Consider the following 25,710-nt stretch of genomic DNA (forward strand, 5'->3'; position numbering starts at 1 on the left):
TAAGGTCAGAGAGTAGTCATACCTGTGTATTCTTAACCTAAGAAAAGCTAGCAGCAGTGTCTGTATGCATGGAATGCTTTTAGACAGTAGAGGCCTTTGCACTTTTATTCTTGAAAACAGCAAACTATTTCATTAAAGACATTGGACACCATTGGTAGTTGTCCAAGACTAGTCTTCTCACTAGGTGTATCTCAACAGATGCATAAAAAACAAACCTGTGAAAATGTTCACTCAATCGGTCGTCGAAGTTGCGAGATATTATTGAAAGAAAAAACACCCTTGCCACACGAAGTTGTGGGTGCGTTTCGATGGTTGATTTCGAGACCCAAGTTCTAATTCTGAGGTCTCGAAATCAAGTTCGTGGAAAATTACTCTCTTTCTCGAAAACTATGGCACTTCAGAGGGAGCCGTTTCTCACATTTTTGTTGTACCATCAACCTCTCCCCATTACTCGTCACCAAGAAAGGTTTTAGGCTAATCATTATTTTGAGTAAATACCAAAAGTGTCCACTGCCTTTAAAATGTTTCTTGAAGTTCATAAGCTTGTCATCGCGCTAACCGTAACCAAAAAAACTTTTGAATCAGCAGTCAGGCATTCTCCTGATGACAAAATATAGAACAATGATTGAAACGTCGAGACTTTTGTCACCTTTGGTTCTTATCAACCTTTCAAAGAGAGAAAAAGAGAGTGTACGAAGTTCGTTTATCACTTTTTGAACGTTACGAAGTTTTTAAATCTTGAGTCACTTTAGATAATAATAATATGGCGAACACCATCATCAGCAGAGTACACGCTGTTTGGTTTTGGTGTCAGGACAAATTTTACCAAAAACCCAGCAACATGAGCAACAGGGCCTACTGGTGTTCACTTGCACTCAAAAAACTAAAGAATCGAATCCAACACTTGCATGAGTTCGGTGCGTGACTACACTTTGAAAGTGTTGGATCCAGTGTTGTGTTTGTTAAGCATTTAATTTTTTTGATCCAACGCAAAAAGGGTTAATTCAACAATTTAAGTGTTTATTCAACATTTCTCAAACAAATTCCTTGGAATTGTTGGATCAGCTTTTTAACAGTCGAATACTTTAAAATGCTGGATTTAACATATAAAATGCTGGATTCAACATTTTCAAAGTGTAGTCACTCACCGAACTCATGCAAGTGTTGGATTCAACTCTTTAGTTTTTAGAGTGTGCCTACCAACTTAAATTGGTACACTCTCCCGGATAATAATTTTGTTTAAAGGCAGTGGACACTATTGGTAATTACTCAAAATAATTATTGGCATAAAACCTTACTTGGTAACGAGTAATGGGGAGAGGTTGATGGTATAAAACATTGTGAGAAACAGCTCCCTCTGAAGTGACCTAGTTTTGGAGAATGAAGTAATTTTCCACGAATTTGATTTCGAGACCTCAAGTTTAGAACTTGAGGTCTCGAAATCAAGCATCTGAAAGCACACAACTTCGTGTGACAAGGGTGTTTTTTTCTTTGATAGTTATCTCGCAACTCCGACAACCGATCGAGCTCAAATTTTCACAGGTTTGTTATTTTATGCTGATGTTGAGATACACCAAGTGAGAAGACTGGTCTTTGACAATTACCAATAGTGTCCACTGTCTTTAAACCGCAGTGATGAGGGGTGTTGTATACTGTTACACTGGCAATTCCTGTCTTGTGCATAGGAGACTACGTTGTAACCTTTTTGAAATAGGCTTGTTGGGTTCCGTCCACCCTCCCAAAGAAAAGTCCATTGATTTGTGGATCTTGTGTACACAAATGAATAGGTTTTGTATACGGTTTGGTAAAGGCTCTAATGGTTACTAAAACTTCCTCTGTAAGAATTCAGCTTTTATTTACATTTGGACATCATTTTTCACTTCGAAGTACATGCGATCAAGGAAAAAAATATCACTTTTTATCCCAACAAATTTGAACTCGAGACGTGTTACTGGCAGTAACGTTTATCAGAATGTGTATTCTAATAATTGCAGAATATTCTTCCTACGTGGACATTACCGCGTCAGATTTTCAGCGAAATTAACTCTCAAACGCTACCACGTTTTGAACTGGAAACTTCACAAGTTAGTTTTATGGCATCTAAAACTATAAATTGAACCAGACAGTTGGTTCCGCTATTACCAAATTATACAATCCCTATAAAATCAGGGAAGTGACGAAGATGGCGAATACAAATGCATACAACAGGGCCTGCTGCCAAAGCGGGTTTGGTCAGGTGTATCAAGCGACTTCGGGCTACGGCTACGGCCGTTGCCTACAGGGACCCACGTATAACATTGGGCAATTTCGGCAAATTCAGCCTTAGCCACTACCACAACCATTGTTCTAGACACGCCTTCGATAATACACTCTTCCGGATAACCGCAGTGATGAGGGGTTTACTGTTAGACTAGCAATTCCTGTCTTGTGTTATGCTACTCTCATAGGGAGAATATGCTAGCGAATGTACTTACGAACGGAAATATATAAAAATCGCTCAAACTTCGCAACATTCACCGACATTAAATATTCACTAGCCCACCGCCATTTTGGACGTTTGAACGCGAAATTCAAATATTCATCTTCGCAAGAACATGCGCCACTCGGTGAGAACAGCAATACGAAGCACTTCATAAAATTTCAGCGAATGTTGTGAAGACGGTTATTAGCCATCGATTTTCGTAAGCCATTGGTACTGTTGGTAAAGCGTGCGTAAATATGCGTAAGATGTTGGTAAGGAGAAGTTTTAAGGACGACCGAGAACATATATCCACTATCAAATCGTAACTTTTGGGCGAATTCGTCGCGAATTTCAAATAATATTCATATCGCAAGAATATTCGCTCAAGTGTGAGAGTAGCATTAAGGAGACTACGTTGCAACCTTTGTTAAATAGTCCTCCGATGGAGGAGCTGCGCATAACGGTTTTGTTTATAACGTATAGTCTCATCTCAAGACAGGAATTGGCAGTGTTACAGGTACTGTATCAACCCCTGCTCAGCAGCGGTGTAAACAAAAAGATGCCTCCCGGAGAATAGCGACATAGGGTGCGTTCGATTAGCTTCCCCGGGTCGACCCCGGTGTGTGGCGTTTTATTTTTCCAGGACGAACGTGTGCAGATAATTACCCACGTTCGTCCTGGAAAAACAAACCGCCACACACCGGGGTCGACCCAGGGAAGCTAAACGAACGCACCTACTTTATAAGTTCCACCATTCTAAACATAGATCCTTGATATAGGTAAAGGCACTTGTGATGTCATGACCTGCTGCGTAAAGTGCCTTTCCCTTTGGCGAGAAATTCCTAACTTTGACCTGCATGGACGGATTTGCATATCGTTAACCAAAAACTCCTCTTCTTTTTGTTTGTGTCCAACATTGAAGTTTCCAGTGCTTGTAAAAAAAAATTGTTTGAAAAATCAGGTCATAAATCAAGTGTTGGTATAGAATTGTAAAAAAAACAAACACCGTCTGTAACTGATTGTCTTTGCCGAGAGGTTGTCTCATAAATGTGAAATTACTGAAAAAAATTATTTGTTTGTTTTGCAATGTCTAAAGGAGAGCCCTTAAAAAAAAGAAACCACATCATGTGTACTGACCCGAAGATGGGCTGCTTACTTTCCGTGGAGCTCTATGGGCTCAGCACGCACAAAGGTAAAAATACTAAACAGAATCGAAATACGGGTATCAGAACTGAACGCACTTTTAATGCATTGACATATTTTGATGCGATTGACTACCCAACGATAGTAAACTGAAATTTGAGATATTAACTGAATTCCGATTGTTGTAGTTTCAGTCTTGCGTTTGTCCGTCGCCGTCGTTCAAGTTTAGTACGCTCGCGGAATTGACAAATAAAAATGGACACTTTGAGGCACACCAGCTTCGTTTTCTGGGCTGTTTTTATGGTGACGATGTTTTCGTCAAGTTCGTGTAATCCTGTCGTAAACACTTCAACGGGCCTTGTTCGCGGATTGCATTTGGAGTATGACGATGGACAAACTGTGAATGGTTATTACGTTTATAAAGGTATACCGTACGCTGAACCCCCTGTGGGACAGTTGAGGTTTAAGGCACCGGTCGCCAAAGTTCCGTGGGACGGCGTGTTCAATGCGAGCAGTTACGGGCCGTCATGTCCACAGCGAATTGCGGACGTGGCTACGTTTTACCCGGAGTACGTCGTACAGATACCGGAAGAGTCTCTTGTCGTGGCTGAGGACTGCCTGACGCTGAATGTTTTCTCCCCGTCTAACGGTAGCGAGGGTAGCGCGGCGGTGATGTTGTGGATCCACGGGGGGAGTTTCGAGAATGGACAGGGAAGTGGTTACGACGCGTCCGCTCTGGCCGCCCGTGGACAGGTCGTGGTGGTCACCATCAACTACCGGTTGAACGTCTTCGGGTTCCTGTGCACAAACGACGACAGCTCACCGGGAAACTATGGGTTACTGGATCAACAGCTCGCCCTGAAGTGGGTTCACGAGAACATCGCGGGGTTCGGGGGCGACCCGTCCCGTGTGACACTCATCGGTCAGTCTGCCGGTGGAGCGTCTGCCTCCTCGCATCTCTACTTCAATGAAAGTCGCCCGTTGTTCCAACGCTGTGCGGTCCACAGCGGCTTCTACAGTCCTAAATTCTCCTATGGAAAAGCTGAACGATTAAATGAAAAAGCCCGAGAGATTGCAGCCGACGTCGGTTGCTCTTCCACCTCGACAAGCGAAGAACTGGTGGTCTGCCTCCGTGGGATTAGCATGGAAGACCTCCTGGCCGCTGCGCTTCGTGTTTCGGATACATCTACATCACAAATATTTACTCCTGTTTTCGACGGGATCATCCTATCCCCATCTACAGGCTATTTGAATCTGCAACATGATATCATGGTCCTGCATACCTCCGGCGACGGCTCTACCGGCTTGGAAGTTATCAACAGATTCCTGCAGACTCAAACCAATCCCGCAGAAAATGGGATCACTGAGAGCGAGTGGGAGGACTTTCTTAAATATTTCGGTAGAATCTCGACTGTGGCTATAAATTACGAGTACCTTGATCGGTCAATAGAGGACGCGAACCTGGCACGAATGAAAGCTCTAACGGAGCTGTATCTGGACTTCAACTTCCTCGCATTTCTACCGGGTGCGCTTGAAGCTTTACCCAATGCATCGTCAATCCATGTTAGCGTCTTTGATCACCGCAGTGCTGCTAACACGCGGTGGCCAAATCTTGACGACCTCGTCCCACACAGTGAAGAGCTATCGTACCTGTTCGGATTGCCTTTTAACGGCTCGGGTCTCGGGTCGCTCTTCACGGACGATGAACGGGCGCTGAGCGACCGAGTAATCACGTACTGGTCCAACTTCGCTAAGAGCGGGTAAGAAGAGTGACATTTAAAAAAAAGTAGTTATTTATTTCATCAGCTGCGTCATCTTAAAGCCATTGGACCCTTTCGATTCAGAAAAAAGTCTATAAATTCTCGTTAACGAGAATTACGGATTTTTTTTAAAACACATGTAATGACACGGCGAAACGCGCGGAAACAAGGGTGGGTTTTTCCGTTGTTTTCTCCCGACTCCGATGACCGATTGAGCCTAAATTTTCACAGGTTTGTTATTTGATATAGAAGTTGTGATACACGGAGTGCGGGCCTTGGAAAATACTGTTTACCGAAAGGGTCCAATGGCTTTAAATGAGGGTAAACTTCGATCAGCGCCGAGCACTGCTTTCCATGGAGGCCTTTATTACAAAACACTAATAGTAAAGACATTATTCTTGGTACTATGTAATGTTTTTTAACTAGTTTCACAAATTTCTTTGCATTCAGGTGCTTAAAAAGGGCTTCAGTCCTGAAGTATTTAAACATTTTGAGTAAAAAATTATCACTTTTGGTTCCCTGCCCATCAGATCACGGGTAATTGTTCTGATATGTGTTCCTTAAAAACTAGATGGTGGAACTTCTGGCGGAAAGAAATAATTCAATAACAAATTGAGCCCAATTTTTCACAGGTTTGTGCAGACGTTGGGATGAACCAGGTGAGAATACTGCTCATTGATAATATTACCAAAGATGTCTAATGCCATAAAGGCAGTGGACACTTTTGGTAATTGCCAAAGACTAGCCTTCACAGTTGGTGTATCTTAACATATGCATAAAATAACAAACCTGTGAGAATTTGAGCTCAATCGGTCATCGACATTGCGAGATAATAATGAAAGAAAAACACTATTGTCACACGAAGGTGTGTGCGTTTAGATGGTTGATTTCCGGACCTCAAGTTCTAAACCTAAGGTTTCGAAATCAAATTCGTGGAAAATTACTTCTTTCTCGAAAACTATGGCACTTCACAGGATGCCGATTCTCACAATGTTTTATACCATCAACCTCTCCCCGTTACTCGTCACCAAGAAAGGTTTCATGCTAATAATTATTTTGAGTAATTACCAATATGTCCACTGCCTTTAAAGCGCTGTGATGCACATTTAGCAAGATCGCTGTAATGCTTAAAAAACACGAAATTCCTTTTGAGCTCGAGGTTTCCGGAATAAGTTTATAAGTGCGAAAAAAAAAGAAGCATTTTGAACTTCTGACGGTAGCCTACTTCAAAAAATTTGTAGTCGGCCACAATTGTGAGGTTATTTATGGGATGTAAAATAATTTCATTGTCAGAGGGTCTTTATTCCGTTGCAGACACCTAAAAGCATATTATTATTAACAGCAACGGTGAAGTTGCTACACTTAACTGTTTTTTTTCAAAGTCAGAATATCTCAACACTACAAAGATTTTCTGTATGACATGGCGTTACCGCAAGCTTTTACTAAAACATTTTATCTCCACATGCATAGTTTGAAAATCCTTCAAGAAAAGGATGTTCTTTTGGCAACTAATCCACAAGTTAGTGACCATGTACTTGGTAAAAGTGTTAGAAACACACCCTTTGTAGTGTAGTTTTAGAAAAATATATTTTGTTCACCCCCAAATTTTAATCCGAAAAGGGCTCGCAGCCCTTATCGGGTATTGGAAAGCACACAACTCTATGCAACAGTTATGCATATATTTCTTTCATTTTTTTTCTTGTTAATTCGATGACCAAGTGAGCCGAAGTTTTCACATGTTTGTTATTTGATGCATATCTTGGAATACACCAAGTGAGGATACTGGTCTTTGACAATTATTACCAAAAGTACACCCTGCATTTAATTATACAACGGAAATAGTAGAAATTTTTACCCACACGTAACACATTTATCAATACAATTCCCTTTTAAAGCAACAAGCCTATAATAATGTTGTGTTTTTTCCACTAGGATTGTTCGTTCTGACGCTTTGTTAATTTACCGTTTAACCGGCCCCATTTTTGACGGGCAAACAAGTCTAGGCAAAGTATTTTATTAGAACCAATGATACGTGACTTGTTACGCTTTTTGCATCTTAAAGCAAAAACCCAGCCGAGCTTTATGAGTTCCATTTTGTACAGAAAGTGCACACCGTGACCTGAATCCCTCACATAGCAGATGAAGGAGTCGTTTTCTTTTTAAAATTGTTATTAAAGTCACCTGGAAGTGGTATTTTTTCAAAATAAAGCTTTTGTCACTAATATATGTGTTTTGATGAGTTGAATGTGAAAAAACGGTTAACTAAGTTTTAAAAAATCAGTTCTTATGTTATTTACAAATTTAAGAGTAGACCCCGACCCGAGAGGGCGCTGTTCGTGACGTCAATCGAGGCAGACTTTGCCTGTAATGCGTAGAGTAAACACATTTTTTTTTTTTCCCGGCAATGCCGACCAGGTGTATTGCTGCTGAATGCAGAAAAACACTTTTTGAAATGTACCAATTCACGACTTGGACGTACATGTACTTTGCACGTGTGTTTACTATACGCATTGCAGGCAAAGTCTGCCTTGAATGACGTCACAAAAGGGGTAGGCGGAGTCAGCCCCCCAAACAACTTTATATATTTTTTAAACATATAAATCGTGACAAACAATTACTAAAAAAATTGTTTTATTGTTCGTAAGCATATACTCTTATGTTTGAAAGAAAAAAATTCTATTTCCAGGTGACTTTAATGGGTTCCCTATTCGTATTAGACTGCTATTGCTATTCCTTATATGAATCGGGAGCTAATAAATAGTTATTATTCATGTAATTCTTCATGTAAAGTGACCCGTGAATAAAGATAAAGAAGTCAAAACTTTCAGGAGAACCATTCAGGGCAGTTTATACTGAATCAACACTGAAACCTCTGAAAACATATAACATGTCGCTTACAATCTTCAGTCTCCAGGGGCGGATGCAGGACTTTCCAAATGGAGGGGGGGGGGGCTTGGGGGAAAAGGAACCAAGCAGCAAAATGGTGAGTGCACTTTGTCACACATGCGGGCGCGTAACGCGAAGCCGCAACGACATTGGCAAAGGGGTTGTGGATGCTCTGTGGTACGATCTCATGCAGAATCTGGCTACTCAATTTTGTTTTGTTTTTGCAAGATCATTTTTTGAGTTGGAAGTTATTGAATCAGCCATCTTGAGTTATCAAATCGGAATGCAGGCTACAAGGAATTTTGGACTTTTAGTGACTCTGATGAAAATTGTGTTTTGACGGTGCAAATCGACCAAATTAAGCATCCTGCAACTGCACATTGTTTTCGACTATTGCGTGTGCTTTGTGAGTACGTGCTCGGGGCTTCAGATGAGAGAACGGAGTCTGAAGCCGAATCCAAAGCCGAAGCCGTAGTTTCGAAAAGGGCCATGGAGTAGCACACACATAGTGTTACCGCAAACCGAATACGATTTCAAACTTTACTGTTCATTTGTTTTTAGAGTTCTAAAATCGTTTCTCGGTTTGTTTCCCTTTTTTTCTCATCATGTAGTGATCCGAACGTGCATCCCGACCATACAGCGTCTTCAGGTGACGGCCTGACATACTGGCCGCAGTACGGCGACTCCGAGACGTACCTCCTCATCGGCTCGACGAACAGTACCGTCGGTGAGAGCTACAGACGGGACAAGTTTTCCTTCTGGACAAGCTACATACCGTCCCTTAGGTTAGAGGCGATCTTACGCCCAACAACTCCAAAAACATTGTTAGAAGTCACATATGGAATGCAAGACTTGTTCGCACTTATGTCGCAGCTTTTTGAAGAGAACAGGGCAAGTTGAAAAGGGATGTTTATTAACCGACATCCTATAGTTTTCACTAGAAGTTGTATACAGGGGTGGTGAAGCCCGTATACTTTTTTTTAACACGGGTTACTATAGGGGGCCTGCCTACACATCCGAATTACAAAATGCCTGTAGGCTTCTTGATGCTCTTATCGGTTTAAAAATCTGTAATAATATCACTTTGCAAGTATGGAATAAACATCAATCGATTCGATATTGAATCGAATTGAAAGTGGTTTGTTTTTGTTATGAATGTCGGAACTGTGTTCTCAGGTAGTGCTGCGATCAACATCCCTTTATTTTGACGGTTCGGGTAACCTAGATATGCCTATAAACATAAACACACAGCCAAACAACTCGGCAAATAAGATCAACTCAACCATGCTCTAAATCTATTGTCAGGAAGCAGCGATATCCTAAGGCAGTACACTGTCAACAGGTTATTAGTGTAAGGTCAGAGAGTAGTCATACCTGTGTATTCTTAACCTAAGAAAAGCTTGCAGCAGTGTCTGTATGCATGGAATGCTTTTAGACAGTAGAGGCCTTTGCACTTTTATTCTTGAAAACAGCAAACTATTTCATTAAAGACATTGGACACCATTGGTAACTGTCCAAGACTAGTCTTCTCACTAGGTGTATCTCAACAGATGCATAAAATAACAAACCTGTGAAAATGTTCACTCAATCGGTCGTCGAAGTTGCGAGATATTATTGAAAGAAAAAACACCCTTGCCACACGAAGTTGTGGGTGCGTTTCGATGGTTGATTTCGAGACCCAAGTTCTAATTCTGAGGTCTCGAAATCAAGTTCGTGGAAAATTACTCTCTTTCTCGAAAACTATGGCACTTCAGAGGGAGCCGTTTCTCACATTTTTGCTATACCATCAACCTCTCCCCATTACTCGTCACCAAGAAAGGTTTTAGGCTAATAATTATTTTGAGTAGTTACCAATAGTGTCCACTGCCTTTAAAACGTTTCTTGAAGTTCATAAGTTTGTCATCGCGCTAACCGTAACCCAAAAAACTTTTGAATCAGCAGTCAGGCACCTGAAGACAAATATAGAACAATGATTGAAACGTCGAGACTTTCGTCACCTTTGATTCTTATCATCATGTCAAAGGGAGAAAAAGAGAGTGTATGAAGTTCGTTGTTTACTTTACGAAGTTTTTAAATCTCGAGTCACTTTAGATAATAATAAAAATTATGGCGAACACCATCATCAGAGTATACGCTGTTTAGGTTTTGGTGTCAGGATAAATTTTACCAAAACCCAGCAACCGGGCCTACTGTGTTCACTTGCACTAAAAAAATACTAAAGATTCGAATCCAACACTTGCACGAGTTCGGTGTGTGACTACACTTTGACAGTGTTGGATCCAGTGTTGTGTTTCTCAAATCTAGCATTTAATTGTTTTGACCCAACGCAAAAAGGGTAAATTTAACAATATAAGTGTTAACTCAACATTTCTCAAACAAATTCCTTCGAATTGTCGGATCAGCTTTTTAAACGTTAAAGTGGCACTTAAATTGTTGAACGAATACTTTAAAATGCTGGATTTAACATATAAAATGCTGGATTCAACACTTTCAAAGTGTAGTCACTCACCGAACTCATGCAAGCGTTGGATTCAGTCTTTAGTTTTTAGAGTGTGCCTACCATCTTAAATTGGTACACTCTCCCGGATAATAATTTTGTTTAAACCGCAGTGATAAGGGGTGTCGTATACTGTTACACTGGCAATTCCTGTCTTGTGTAGGAGACTACGCTGCAACCTTTTTGAAATAGGCTTGTTGGGTTCCGTCCACCCCCCCAAAGAAAAGTCCATTTATTTGTGGATCTTGTGTACACAATTGAATAGGTATTGTATACGGTTTGGTAATAACTCTAATGGTAATAAAAACTTCCTCTGTAAGAATTCAGCTTTTATTTACATTTTGGACATCATTTTTCACTTCGAAGTACATGCGGTTAATGAAAACAATATCACTTTTTATCCCAACAAATTTGAACTCGAGACGCGTTACTGGCAGTAACGTTTATCAGAATGTGTATTCTAATAATTGCAGAATATTCTTCCTACGTGGACATTACCGCGTCAGATTTTCAGTGAAATTAACTCTCAAACGCTACCACGTTTTGAACTGGAAACTTCACAAGTTAGTTTTATGGCATCTAAAACTATAAATTGAACCAGACAGTTGGTTCCGCTATTACCAAATTATACAATCCCTATAAAATCAGGGAAGTGACGAAGATGGCGAATACAAATGCATACAACAGGGCCTGCTGCCAAAGCGGGTTTGGTCAGGTGTATCAAGCGACTTCGGGCTACGGCTACGGCCGTTGCCTACAGGGACCCACGTATAACATTGGGCAATTTCGGCAAATTCAGCCTTAGCCACTACCACAACCATTGTTCTAGACACGCCTTCGATAATACACTCTTCCGGCTAACCGCAGTGATGAGGGGTTTACTGTTAGACTAGCAATTCCTGTCTTGTGTTATGGTACTCTCACACTAGTATATGCTAGCGAATGTGCTTACGAAGGGAAATATATAACAATCGCTCAAACTTCGCAACATTCACCGAGATTAAATATTCAACAGCCCACCGCCATTTTGGACGTTTCAAATATTCAAAATAATAATTATTCATGTTCGCAAGAACGAACGCCACTCGGTGAGAACAGCACTACGAAGCGCTTCCTAAAATTTCAGCGAATATTGTGAAGACGGTTATTCGCCATCGATTGTCGTAAGCCATTGGTACTGTTGGTAAAGAGTGCGTAAATATGCGTAAGATGTTGGTAAGGAGAGGTTTAAGGACGACCGAGAACATATATCCACTATCAAATCGTAACTTTTGGGCGAATTCGTCGCGAATTTCAAATATTCATATCGCAAGAATATTCGCTCAAGTGTGAGAGTAGCATTAAGGAGACTACGTTGCAACCTTTTTCAAATAGTCCTCCGATGGAGGAGCTGCGCATAACGGTTTTGTTTATAACGTATAGTCTCATCTCAAGACAGGAATTGGCAGTGTTACAGGTACTGTATCAACCCCTGCTCAGCAGCGGTGTAAACAAAAAGATGCCTCCCGGAGAATAGCGACATAGGGTGCGTTCGATTAGCTTCCCCGGGTCGACCCCGGTGTGTGGCGTTTTATTTTTCCAGGACGAACGTGTGCAGATAATTACCCACGTTCGTCCTGGAAAAACAAACCGCCACACACCGGGGTCGACCCAGGGAAGCTAAACGAACGCACCTACTTAATAAGTTCCACCATTCTAAACATAGATCCTTGATATAGGTAAAGGCACTTGTGATGTCATGACCTACTGCGTAAAGTGCCTTTCCCTTTGGCGAGAAATTCCTAACTTTGACCTGCATGGACGGATTTGCATATCGTTAACCAAAAACTCCTCTTCTTTTTGTTTGTGTCCAACATTGAAGTTTCAAGTGCTTGTAAAAAAAAATTGTTTGAAAAACAGGTCATAAATCAAGTGTTGGTATAGAATTGTAAAAAAAACAAACACCGTCTGTAACTGATTGTCTTTGCCGAGAGGTTGTCTCATAAATGTGAAATTACTGAAAAAAATTATTTGTTTGTTTTGCAATGTCTAAAGGAGAGCCCTTAAAAAAATAAAACCACATCATGTGTACTGACCCGAAGATGGGCTGCTTACTTTCCGTGGAGCTCTATGGGCTCAGCACGCACAAAGGTAAAAATACTAAACAGAATCGAAATACGGGTATCAGAACTGAACGCACTTTTAATGCATTGACATATTTTGATGCGATTGACTACCCAACGATAGTAAACTGAAATTTGAGATATTAACTGAATTCCGATTGTTGTAGTTTCAGTCTTGCGTTTGTCCGTCGCCGTCGTTCAAGTTTAGTACGCTCGCGGAATTGACAAATAAAAATGGACACTTTGAGGCACACCAGCTTCGTTTTCTGGGCTGTTTTTATGGTGACGATGTTTTCGTCAAGTTCGTGTAATCCTGTCGTAAACACTTCAACGGGCCTTGTTCGCGGATTGCATTTGGAGTATGACGATGGACAATCTGTGAATGGTTATTACGTTTATAAAGGTATACCGTACGCTGAACCCCCTGTGGGACAGTTGAGGTTTAAGGCACCGGTCGCCAAAGCTCCGTGGGACGGCGTGTTCAATGCGAGCAGTTACGGTCCGTCATGTCCACAGCGAATTGCGGACGTGGCTACGTTTTACCCGGAGTACGTCGTACAGATACCGGAAGAGTCTCTTGTCGTGGCTGAGGACTGCCTGACGCTGAATGTTTTCTCCCCGTCTAACGTTAGCGAGGGTAGCGCGGCGGTGATGTTGTGGATCCACGGGGGGAGTTTCGAGAATGGACAGGGAAGTGGTTACGACGCGTCCGCTCTGGCCGCCCGTGGACAGGTCGTGGTGGTCACCATCAACTACCGGTTGAACGTCTTCGGGTTCCTGTGCACAAACGACGACAGCTCACCGGGAAACTATGGGTTACTGGATCAACAGCTCGCCCTGAAGTGGGTTCACGAGAACATCGCGGGGTTCGGGGGCGACCCGTCCCGTGTGACACTCATCGGTCAGTCTGCCGGTGGAGCGTCTGCCTCCTCGCATCTCTACTTCAATGAAAGTCGCCCGTTGTTCCAACGCTGTGCGGTCCACAGCGGCTTCTACAGTCCTGAATTCTCCTATGGAAAAGCTGAACAATTAAATGAAAAAGCCCGAGAGATTGCAGCCGACGTCGGTTGCTCTTCCACCTCGACAAGCGAAGAACTGGTGGTCTGCCTCCGCGGGATTAGCATGGAAGACCTCCTGGCCGCTGCGCTTCGTGTTTCGGATACATCTACATCACAAATATTTACTCCTGTTTTCGACGGGATCATCCTATCCCCATCTACAGGCTATTTGAATCTGCAACATGATATTATGGTCCTGCATACCTCCGGCGACGGCTCTACCGGCTTGGAAGTTATCAACAGATTCCTGCAGATTCAAACCAATCCCGCAGAAAATGGGATCACTGAGAGCGAGTGGGAGGACTTTCTTAAATATTTCGGTAGCATCTCGACTGTGGCTATAAATTACGAGTACCTTGATCGGTCAATAGAGGACGCGAACCTGGCACGAATGAAAGCTCTAACGGAGCTGTTTCTGGACTTCAACTTCCTCGCATTTCTACCGGGTGCGCTTGAAGCTTTACCCAATGCATCGTCAATCCATGTTAGCGTCTTTGATCACCGCAGTGCTGCTAACACGCGTTGGCCGAATCTTGACGACCTCGTCCCACACAGTGAAGAGCTATCGTACCTGTTCGGATTGCCTTTTAACGGCTCGGGTCTCGGGTCGCTCTTCACGGACGATGAACGGGCGCTGAGCGACCGAGTAATCACGTACTGGTCCAACTTCGCTAAGAGCGGGTAAGAAGAGTGACATTTAAAAAAAAGTAGTTATTTATTTTATCAGCTGCGTCATCTTAAAGCCATTGGACCCTTTCGATTCAGAAAAAAATCTATAAATTCTCGTTAACGAGAATTACGGATTTTGTTTAAAACACATGTCATGACACGGCGAAACGCGCGGAAACAAGGGTGGGTTTTTCCGTTGTTTTCTCCCGACTCCGATGACCGATTGAGCCTAAATTTTCACAGGTTTGTTATTTGATATAGAAGTTGTGATACACGGAGTGCGGGCCTTGGAAAATACTGTTTACCGAAAGGGTCCAATGGCTTTAAATGAGGGTAAACTCCGATCAGCGCCCAGCACTGCTTTCCGTGGAGGTCTTTATTACAAAACACTAATAGTAAAGACATTATTCTTGGTACAATGTAATAATGTTTTTAACTAGTTCACAAATTTCTTTGCATTCAGGTGCTTAAAAAGGATTTCAGTCCTGAAGTATTTAAACATTTTGAGTAACAAATTATCACTATTGGTTCCCTGCCCATCAGATCACGGGTAATTGTTCTGATATGTGTTCCTTAAAAACTAGATGGTGGAACTTCTGGCGGAAAGAAATAGTTCAATAACAAATTGAGCCCAATTTTTCACAGGTTTGTGCAGACGTTGGGATGAACCAGGTGAGAATACTGCTCATTGATAATATTACCAAATATGTCTAATGCCTTAAAGGCAGTGGACACTTTTGGTAATTGCCAAAGACTAGCCTTCACAGTTGGTGTATCTTAACATATGCATAAAATAACAAACCTGTGAGAATTTGAGCTCAATCGGTCATCGACATTGCGAGATAATAATGAAAGAAAAACACCATTGTCACACGAAGGTGTGTGCGTTTAGATGGTTGATTTCCGGACCTCAAGTTCTAAACCTGAGGTCTCGAAATCAAATTCGTGGAAAATTACTTCTTTCTCGAAAACTATGGCACTTCACAGGGTGCCGTTTCTCACAATGTTTTATACCATCAACCTCTCCCCGTTACTCGTCACCAAGAAAGGTTTCATGCTAATAATTATTTTGAGTAATTACCAATATGTCCACTGCCTTTAAAGCGCTGTGATGCAGCTTTAGCAAGATCGCTGTAATGCTTAAAAAACACGAAAATCCTTTTGAGCTCGAGGTTTCCGGAATAAGTTTATAAGTGCGAAAAAAAAAAGCATTTTGAACCTCTGACGGTAGCCTACTTCAAAAAATTTGTAGTCGGCCACAATTGTGAGGTTATTTATGGGATGTAAAATACTTTCATTGTCAGAGAGTCTTTATTCCGTTGCAGACACCTAAAAGCATTTTATTATTAACAGCAACGGTGAAGTTGCTACACTTAACTGGTTATTTTCAAAATCAGAATATCTCAATACTACAAAAATTGTCTGTATGACATGGCGTTACCGCAAGCTTTTACTAAAACATTTTATCTCCACCATGCATAGTTTAAAAATCTTTCAAGAGAGGATGTTCTTTGGGCAACTAATCCACAAGTTAATGACCACGTACTTGGTAAAATTATTAGCAACACACCCTTTGTAGTGTAGTTTTAGAAAAATATATTTTGTTCGCCCCCAAATTTGAATCCGAAAAGGGCTCGTAGCCCTTATCGGGTATTGGAAAGCAAACAACTCTATGCAACAATTATGCATATATTTCTTTCATTTTTTCTTGTTAATTCGATGACCAGATGAGCCGAAGTTTTCACATGTTTGTTATTTGATGCATATCTTGGAATACACCAAGAGGGGATACTGGTCTTTGACAATCATTACCAAAAGTACACCCTGCATTTAACTATACAAAAGGTACAAGTAGACATTTTTACCCACACGTAACACATTTATCAATACAATTCGCTCTTAAAGCAACAAGCCTATGATAATTTTGTGTTTTTTTTCCACTAGGATTTTTCGTTCTGGCGCTTTGTTAATTTTACCGTATAACCGGCCCCATTTTCGACGGGCAAACAAATCTAGGCAAAGTATTTTATTAGAACCAATGATACGTGACTTGTTACGCTTTTTGCATCTTAAAGCAAGAACCCAGCCGAGCTTTACGATGTCCATTTTGTACAGAAAGTGCACACCGTGACCTGAATTCCTCACAGTGCACTTTGGTGAGTGCACTTTACCACACATGCGGTACCCTTGCTCAAGGCAGTCGCATTATTCGCTCCGAAAAGACGCCGCTGTAAACCCAGCCGTATACCCTGTGCATGGTGTGTGCGATCACACCGCATGACCCACCCGTATACACACTGTCACATCGTACGAATACTGTTCACACAAGTCATCGCACTCGTACCACTAACCGCATGCGGAGGCCGCCAGGCCGACAAGGCAGTCGCATTATTCGCTCCGAAAAGACGCCGCTGTAAACCCACCCGTATACCCTGTGCATGGTGTTTGCGATCACACCGCATGACCCACCCGTATACACACTGTCACATCGTACGAATACTGTTCACACAAGTCATCGCACTCGTACCACTAACCGCATGCGGAGGCCGCTAGGCCGACAGCCTTGTTGGGTCTGTAACTTCCGGGTTTAATGTGTTGTATTGAAAAATTTCCACTAGTGGACGAAATTGGGGGGGCTCTCGGATATGCTAGTATGCATTACATGAATATGTATATCTTTCGTCAGACCTATCAGACAACACAGGATGTGAGGCAAAAGAATTATTCATTTTGACGTCCAATCACGCAATTCCCTTATCACGACCTTTGGACCCTATCATGCTCGTGTGTGGCAAAAACATGTCTCGTCTTTCGCGGGCATTATGGTAATGAGCTGACCGCGGGAACTCTTCTATAGTAATGAGGTCAGTGGCTTCAACACAGACCCTACAAGGCTGTCGGCCTTACGGCCTCCGCATGCGGATAGTGTACGGGGGCATCGTGTCGTGCGATGTTACGCACAGTGAATACGGGTGGGTTTTATACAGCGGCGGTCTTTTTTCGGAGTGAATAATTCGACTGCCTTGAGCAAGGCTACACATGCGGGCGCGTAACGCGAAGCCGCAACGACATTGGCAAAGGGGTTGATGGATGCTCTGTGGTATCGATCTCATGCAGAATCTGACCACTCAATTTTGTTTTGTTTTTGCAAGATCATTTTTGAGTTAGAAGTCATTGAATCAGCCATTTTGGGTTAACAAATCGGAATGCAGGCTACAAGGAATCTTGGACTTTTAGTGACTCTGATGAAAATTGTGTTTTGACGGTGCAAATCGACCAAATTAAGCATCCGCAACTTCACATTGTTGTCGACATATTGCGCGTGCTTTGTGAGTACGTGCTTGGGGCTTCAGATGAGAGAACGGAGTCTGAAGCCGAATCCGAAGCCAAAGCCTTAGTTTCGAAAAGGGCCATAGAGTAGCACCCACATAGTGTTACCGCAAACCGATTACGATTTCAAACTTTACTGTTCATTTGTTTTTAGAGTTCTAAAATCGTTTCTCGGTTTGTTTCCTTTTTTCTCATCATGTAGTGATCCGAACGTGGATCCCGACCAGACAGCGTCTTCAGGTGACGGCCTGACATACTGGCCGCAGTACGGCGACTCCGAGACGTACCTCCTCATCGGCTCGACGAACAGTACCGTCGGCGAGAGCTACAGACGGGACAAGGTTTCCTTCTGGACAAGCTACATCCCGTCTCTTAGGTTTCAGGCGATCTTATCTTGTATAAATCTGCCCGGTGAGGGCGAGAGCAGCTATTCTTCATCATACGAGGAGAGCGGCGTCATAGAGGGAGCCGGTCCGGACCAACTAGACTGTGACGAATTCATCTTTGGAGAAAGTTTGGGTTTCAAGCTGACCATAGGTGGAGCAGAGACACTTATAGAACTTCTTCTCTTCGCCATTGTCGCCTTATTGGTAGTTTTAGTGCTTTCATTTGGTGCAGTGTTCGGGTATAAGTTCAAGGGAGCCCAGACAGCGTCAAAGGAAGACGTTCCTAAAATGAACTCTTCTGACGAAGACGAGAAACGTTTGGCGGTCAAAGTAAACGAAGGCTTTGAAGATGACTCTAAAATTTGAGAAGAGTTCAATCTTTTATAATTGTATCTGATATACATTTTTTAATTGCTAATTACTTAGGGTTTGTTTGTAGGTATCTGTAAAGGTGTGACTTCGACAGCAAAATGCAAAAAGGCAACATAAAAGGAAGTTTCAACAAAACCAACAAAATAAACAAACAAACGGGTTTGTTTCCGCACAGAAACAACACCGTAGACAAAACAAGACTATACATTTTTATTTTTTTATTTAATTAAAATATATTTCTCTGAAGGCATAATTTCTTACAGTTCATTGTATTTAAAAACCTTTAATAAAACACCAATAGCTATTTGATAGTAATGTATATTAAGCCAACTCCCCTGACGTCACCCCACAATAAATCTTGAGCCATCTACTGGGCCCAATTTCATGGCTGTTCTTATCGTAAGCACAGAATCGGTGCTTACGAAAGCAGGGAATTCTGTGCTTACAGCAAGCGTATTTCACGGGTTCGCGGCGAATTTTGGCTGCTGCGCGTATGTACTCCACGTTACTAGGCATTCTACGCAGAAATTCGGCGCCTGCACGGATAAGCGGGGAATCATGAGCGCGATAAGCGCAGAATTCGGCAGGGCCGTTTAATTTGGCACAGTTCGATCGAGGACTAGAATAATAGGCCATGTCTGAACTAGCGGCAACAGCTACTGCTACACTTCTACGTATTCAAGTGTTTAAGCATACACCCTTTTACTATAGCAACAGTCGTAGCCGTAAGTAAAGCTACCAATTATATCTTTTTATGCACATGACGTCAGTTTGAGAGAGTGTCCTAGCCTAGAGGTCAAAACGAGGCTGCTCATTTTGGGCAATAATGCGCGGCTGCGCGTACAAATCGGTGCATTTCCGTTTTTTCGCTTAAAGCCCGGTTCATACTTTCTGCGAATGCGAATACGGAGCGAATGTTGACATCATAAGAATCGCAACGAATATTCGCTGCAGTTTGCCATCTCCGTTCAACTCACTTGCGAATATCGCTGCGAAAGTATAGTTGTGACGTCAAGTTCACGTCAAATTTGCTTCGCATTCGCATTCGCAGGAAGTATGAACCGGGCTTTACCTCTAAGATGGCGTGCAGGATAACGACCTATGGTCCCTTTCGAAGCCAAGGCATCGGCTCAAGATTCGACTCCAGCTAGTTTGGCCTGCGTGTGCTCTGCGTACGTGCTCAAGGCTTCAGACGAGAGAACGGAGCCTGAAGCCGAATTCCAAAGCCGAAGCTGTGTATTAAAAAAGGGTTTATGTTTACTACATGACGTATAAAGTGTGACTGACGGCTCTAATAGCCATATCATGTCAACACAAGCCGACGAGAAATGCCTCGATTCGCTTGTCTTTATTAGTCGACTAGACTTGTCCAGCCGTCGTTAACTGTCTTGCTATCGATCACAGTACGATATAATTCTTGATCGAACTTGCTCATTGCTTGCGCAATTTTGGCGGTAAGATTCCAGGTGTGCCTTTTCGTGAGCAGTGCACATTTTTGGCAACGCGCATGCAAATTTATGCGTGCATTTTGTAAAATGACGTCACTGCAAGAGTTTCATACTCGCAGTGGTCTCCCTTCTTTTTACCTGCTAAATGCCCTGCGATAATAACATTGTTCTAAACTTAATTAATACTGTGGTTTAAGGGAGTGACATAATACAATGTAATTAATAATATAAAATAGTTTGATCAGAAAATTTGTACAATGTAAAACTTAAGAAGTGGTTATTAAGTGATCACAATATGTTTATTCTTTAATTTTATACTCAAACCTTGAAATTATACCAAATCAATAACAAAACAAAATTGCTAAACAAAAAACGCACAAAGTAAACAACATCAACATAAAATTTCTCAGATAATTAAAGTTAAAACGTATATTATACAGTATATGATTAGATGTGGTAACTGGGTAAACTTTTCTATCGAATACTGTTACAAACGAAATATCTTTGATTGGAAATATTAAAACAAGATATATATATATACACAAACATATATTGTTAAGTACTGTCTGTTTAACCTAAGTGCAGGGTACGGCATCAGAGCGGTATGTTGCGAGAGTTTCGACAACTTGCCATTGAGAAGCAATGTCGTGTCCCCAAAACACATGGCAGAACACAGGGTGCAAGACTAGTCGGCCCATTGGGTTGTGCTGCATTTGGAGACAACATGGCGTCCAGTTATCACACGTGACCAAACGAAACTGATCCCTCTATGTCGCAACTCTCTAAAGGTGCGTTCGTTTAGCTTCCCTGGGTCGACCCCGGTGTGTGGTGGTTATATTTTTCAGGACGAACGTGGGTAATTATCTGCACACGTTCGACCCAGGGAAGCTAAACGAACGCAACCTAAATATACGGCTCTGTATGGGATGGGGCAATACCACAGCGCCCTCTATCTTCTTAAACGGAAATTATCTCAAGGTGAATAATGGGTGCGTTCGTTTAGCTTTCCTGGGTCGACCCTGGACTGCCCCGGTGTGTTCGAATAGCTTGACGGCATTCCAGGGGCTCACCCGGGTTACAACCCCCAGTGCCCTGCTTGTGGAGTGGGTTATTTGGGGGCTGGCCCCAGGTGCATGACGTCACTACGAGAGCAGTGAGTGGTTGTTCGTTTAGCTCTTGTCAGGGGCTCACCCGAGTGAGCACCGCGGGGTAGACCCAGGGAAGCTAAACGAACGCACCCATTATATTAAAAATCGAATGAATGGGCGGAAGGAGGGAGGGGGATTTTAGTGTAATACATGTACAGTCTTTGCATTGACCTATGCTAAGATAACCTGTGTAAATACAACAAACATACTGCCTAAAACAACAATTTAAAATATATAAGAAAATTTTTTTTTGTTTAAAAAGTCTCTGACCAACATTTTATATTCGCAGCCTTCTGTCTCACAAATATAGGCCTACAACTGGGTTGGCACAAATTTGCTCTTAGTACCTTTCTTATGTAGGAAATGTGTTTTATTTTATGTGCCAACCTAGGTGTATTTAAGGCCATTCGTACCAACATCTTACGGACAAATTCTGGTCTGAATCAGAGAGTTGCGACTTGGCTAAGAATAAATTTTCTTCGGTAAAGTGGTCGCTTGGGGCCGTTTTCGGTGCAAATGTAGCCAACCAGAAGTACAGTCTATAGTATAGAACCCTATGTGCACACATGCGTTGTTGGGACCGAAGTTGGCTGTTTACGCCCTTTACGCCAGCAGTGGGAGTACGCTTTTAGTTTAACAAAAGGTTCAACAAATTGGAAAACAGCCGTAACGGTAAACGGCCTGCGTAAGAGACAAATTTAACCACACACACACACACACCATTCTCCGGAGTTCATTTTTTAGGAAGTGAGAGCTAAAATAAAAACAATTTGAATGTATGGAGTATAAAAAATGTTCAGTTCCATTTGTAGTTGATGGTCCTTCATTACGATGGACTTAAGATGAATGTTAGTGTACACAGGGCGAGAAGTATGCTGTGTTGGGCTGGCAGATGACTGGGTGATGAGGCATCCGAAGTACGTGCAGTATTGGTATCTGTAGGTCAAACAAAGAACAATGAAGATATACGCACTTTAGAACATTAAGAAATCCTTGTTTCCAGTGGTATATTTATATATATTTGATTCAAAATATTCCTGTTTTTTTGTAAGGATACCTCTTTTGAATCGAATTGGAAAACAATTCTGAATTAAAAAGCACTACGACAGTGGTAATTTTTGTTATTCTCAGAATGCTTTGCTGGTACTAGTCAGGTTGCCTTCCCCAGAGGGATTACTTAAAATACAAGTCTTTTTAGTTTTCAAAAATGAACTTCCGGTGTCGATGTCTAAGCAGTGAATCCAGACATAGATGTCGTCTGCAGTGTGAGGTCTTTATGCATTGGTATTTAGTGTATACATTGTTTTGACAGTCTTTATTTCTCTCATCAAAGTTATCATAAATAAGAATAAGTATATTTATTAGCAAAAATTTACTTTTTTCACATCTGTCTCCGTAATCCTGTCCACTGCATCGACACTCGATCTGATTTTGTACCACCTGACATTCACCAGTGCCGCAGGAATCTGGTTGGCAAGTCACCGCCTCTGTAAAGCGAAACATATGATGTTATGGACTCTACAAAACATTCAGGTCAGAGTTGACCCGGGTCTGGGTTCCTGACCAATTACTGGTGAAAATGGGTCCAAAGGTTAACGCCGAATCAAAGTTCAAATTTATTTTTAAACTATTTCTAGGTTAGCCTAACCAGAAATGGGTCAGTCTTACCCAAAAATATGTCAACCCAACCTAGAAATGTGTCAACCCAACCTAGAAATGGTTCAGCCCAACCTAGAAATGGGTCAACCTTATTCAGAAATGGGTCAGCCTAACCCATAAATGGTCATTCTAACACATAAATCATGGTAAGCCTTACCAAACAATGGATCAACCTAACCCCAAAAAGGGGTACGGGTCACGCTTCTAAACACAGAATCCAGGTCAACAGATCAAGAGGGGTTACAGTTTAAACCAATGACACACCAAAGAATCATTCCGGAGAAAACCTTAGCAATCAGGTATGGACTGAAAACCAGATCCACATTTATAGTGCCCCTAGTAAGATTTTAACCGGGGTCCAAGAGGGGGAAGGCGAGGAAATAATTACCGACCTGAGAGCCCCCTTTGCAAATTGATTCATAAATGAAAATAATGTGCCGACATAATGTGGTTTTAGAGATATGAAACACAGGATTATTCTCACCTATTTCGCAGTTTGCTCCTGTCTGTCCCTCTTTGCATTCGCAATAATCATTGTTATCGTTGGTGACACACACCCCATCATTTTCACATGGTATCCTGAAACACGTTTCTGCGTAGCATTTCAATTAAAATTTAACATCTTTTAGAATTAGAATTTAGAAATAAAAAATTTAACATTTATTTTAATGAATGTTAAATTAGTATCAGGAATAAAGATTTTTTTGTATATGTACAATGGTGTATCTTAACGTTGTAAACTCATCAGTAGGCCTACTTTCCCGCGTAAGAATTCATTGTCGTTAACATATCATATTAATATTCATCACTGCAACAGCCTGTTTTTCTGAAAGTTTGTATATATACTCAGCGCCTCGAGTACCTTCTTTGGTAGATATACGTGCGCTATATAAGACTTCGATATTTTTATTATTAATATTTTTATTATTATTATTATTATTATTGTTATTATAAATACACAGAAATTCAGTTTCCTATGGAAAAGAATAATAACAGTTAAGGTAAAAACAGTAATTACAACGTATGCCCAGATTAAAAGATCGGAAATATTACACTAAAAAGAGAAAGAAATCAACCTATAGAATACTGTTTTTATTCCACTCACATGAATGTGTATTCTTTTGTTATAGTCTCCATTGTCGATTGATGATAGAGAAGCAGTTATAACTAAACATAGGCTAAAAAGTAATAGCACTAAGCAATATACTGACCATCTCAAATCTCGCGAAAATTCGAAAACCGGCACCCGTTAAAAAGTGCGAGTTTGTCTCATTTATAAAACGTTTTAAAGCAAGTTACGTTGGGACCAAACCATTGTTTCACAAATTTATAAGCTTTCAGATGCGTAAAAAGTTTTTTAAATTGTTCGATTGAGAAATTATCTCTTTCTCAAAAACTACGTTTTTCACAATGTTTTTATATTATCATTAGCGCGCAATTGCTCGTCACGGTAAAAAATTATTTGTAGTAAAATTACCAATAGTGTCCAGTGCCTAAATAAATCATCATTGTTTTGAGTCAGGACTAGGTGAAAATGTTTCGTTGATGAAAAACTTAACTTACTCTATTACACGTATACCAATAGACCTCTATCATGCTGCCTCTATTTTGGTCATGTTCCTCGTATCGAATAACATTAATGACTGCTAAAATCATTTTGAAAATAGGAACCAGAATATTTGTTCTTCAAGCCTCGGTTTGGTAATATTGATATATCAATGGGAAACATTCAAGATGGCAGCGCCGTGATAAAGGGCTACATCAAAGCATTGAATTGCAAACCTTACCCAAAGTGCAATGCAGACCAGTAAATCCTTTGACGCAAGTGCACACGTATCCTTCGCTATCCTTGTCGGAGTAACACGTTCCATTGTTATGGCACGGACTACTATCACAAGCATTTGTAAATGCTTCACAAAATCAAAACAAGAAAAAATACAATTAATTAAATAAAATAAAGAAAAAAATAAAAACAAATTCAGCAAAATGGCACTGCTTATGTGTCATGTGTTGCAATTTCATAAAGAGGACTCAATCATTGCTTAACGTCCGAACGTGAAACAATATTTACAGCGTTATATTTGCACTGAAATCCACTTCTCTTCGTTTGGAAATAGGGCGCCACCTGTTGACAATATGCCTCTAGCGGCGAGCACAATATTTTGTACAGGTTTGCACGCACTAAGGCAATCTGCAATTTTTACTCAGTCGATCAAGGTCTGCACTGTTCCGTTTACGGTTTCAGGTTTGCCAAAAACTTAAATGTGGTGTTCGTGCAAACAGACACATGTGGTACCTTCATGTAAAAGAGTGAACATTTCACTCTCTTGTCCGAGCGGTGTCAATTTCGCTCCTTTGAGAGTGAAATTGGAACCAACTTCACTTTAAATGGGGCTGAAAGTACCCGTCTTTCACTCGAAAAGGAGTTGTCCACCACATGGCTCTTTGCAAGAGTGATATGGCGGACAAAACGAGTGGTATTTCACTCTTTTACATTAAGAGAGTAGTGAGTTCTATAATTAATGCTTGCATGATTAAAAGAAGAAATCTAAATAAATTTCAAAAGGTTGGGAATGTTTGTTTCATGCTTTACTTACGAGTCTGACAATTGGCTTCGTAGAACTGTGGGGTACATGTGCACAAGTAAGCACCCGTGATAATATCCCCGTCACAAAGACCGCCATTAAGACATGGGTTGGGATCGCATGGGTCAACTAAATTAAAATCAAAGTATTGTCAGTTAATACCACCATCATATACAAATGAAAAACAAGAAGTACCACAACATTTA

The 25,710-nt window shown here is 41.3% G+C and overlaps 3 protein-coding genes across 3 annotated transcripts in view; 2 read left to right on the plus strand and 1 right to left on the minus strand.

Moving 5' to 3' along the window:
• Positions 1 to 3,818: 3,818 nt before the first annotated feature.
• Positions 3,819 to 9,340, plus strand: LOC139938829 (acetylcholinesterase-like). Its single transcript, XM_071934469.1, has 2 exons — positions 3,819 to 5,364; positions 8,862 to 9,340. The coding sequence occupies exons 1-2, from the start codon at positions 3,860 to 3,862 to the stop codon at positions 9,148 to 9,150; spliced, it is 1,794 nt and encodes a 597-aa protein (XP_071790570.1). The 5' UTR covers positions 3,819 to 3,859; the 3' UTR covers positions 9,151 to 9,340.
• Positions 9,341 to 12,978: 3,638 nt separating this feature from the next.
• LOC139938889 (cocaine esterase-like) lies at positions 12,979 to 18,658 on the plus strand. The gene is made up of 2 exons (XM_071934538.1): positions 12,979 to 14,588; positions 18,109 to 18,658. The coding sequence occupies exons 1-2, from the start codon at positions 13,084 to 13,086 to the stop codon at positions 18,656 to 18,658; spliced, it is 2,055 nt and encodes a 684-aa protein (XP_071790639.1). The 5' UTR covers positions 12,979 to 13,083.
• Positions 18,659 to 18,867: 209 nt separating this feature from the next.
• LOC139938812 (uncharacterized) overlaps positions 18,868 to 25,710 on the minus strand; it is a 44,783-nt gene continuing 37,940 nt past the window's right edge. Inside the window, exons 25-29 of the mRNA XM_071934450.1 lie at positions 25,517 to 25,633; positions 24,707 to 24,829; positions 23,404 to 23,511; positions 22,637 to 22,747; positions 18,868 to 22,196 (exon numbers count right to left, since the gene is read on the minus strand). Coding sequence (XP_071790551.1) covers positions 22,087 to 22,196; positions 22,637 to 22,747; positions 23,404 to 23,511; positions 24,707 to 24,829; positions 25,517 to 25,633 — 569 coding nt within the window. The 3' untranslated portion in view covers positions 18,868 to 22,086. The remainder of the gene's footprint in view (positions 22,197 to 22,636; positions 22,748 to 23,403; positions 23,512 to 24,706; positions 24,830 to 25,516; positions 25,634 to 25,710) is intronic.

Source organism: Asterias amurensis, chromosome 6, assembly GCF_032118995.1.
Source record: "Asterias amurensis chromosome 6, ASM3211899v1".
Lineage (NCBI taxonomy): Eukaryota > Metazoa > Echinodermata > Asteroidea > Forcipulatida > Asteriidae > Asterias > Asterias amurensis.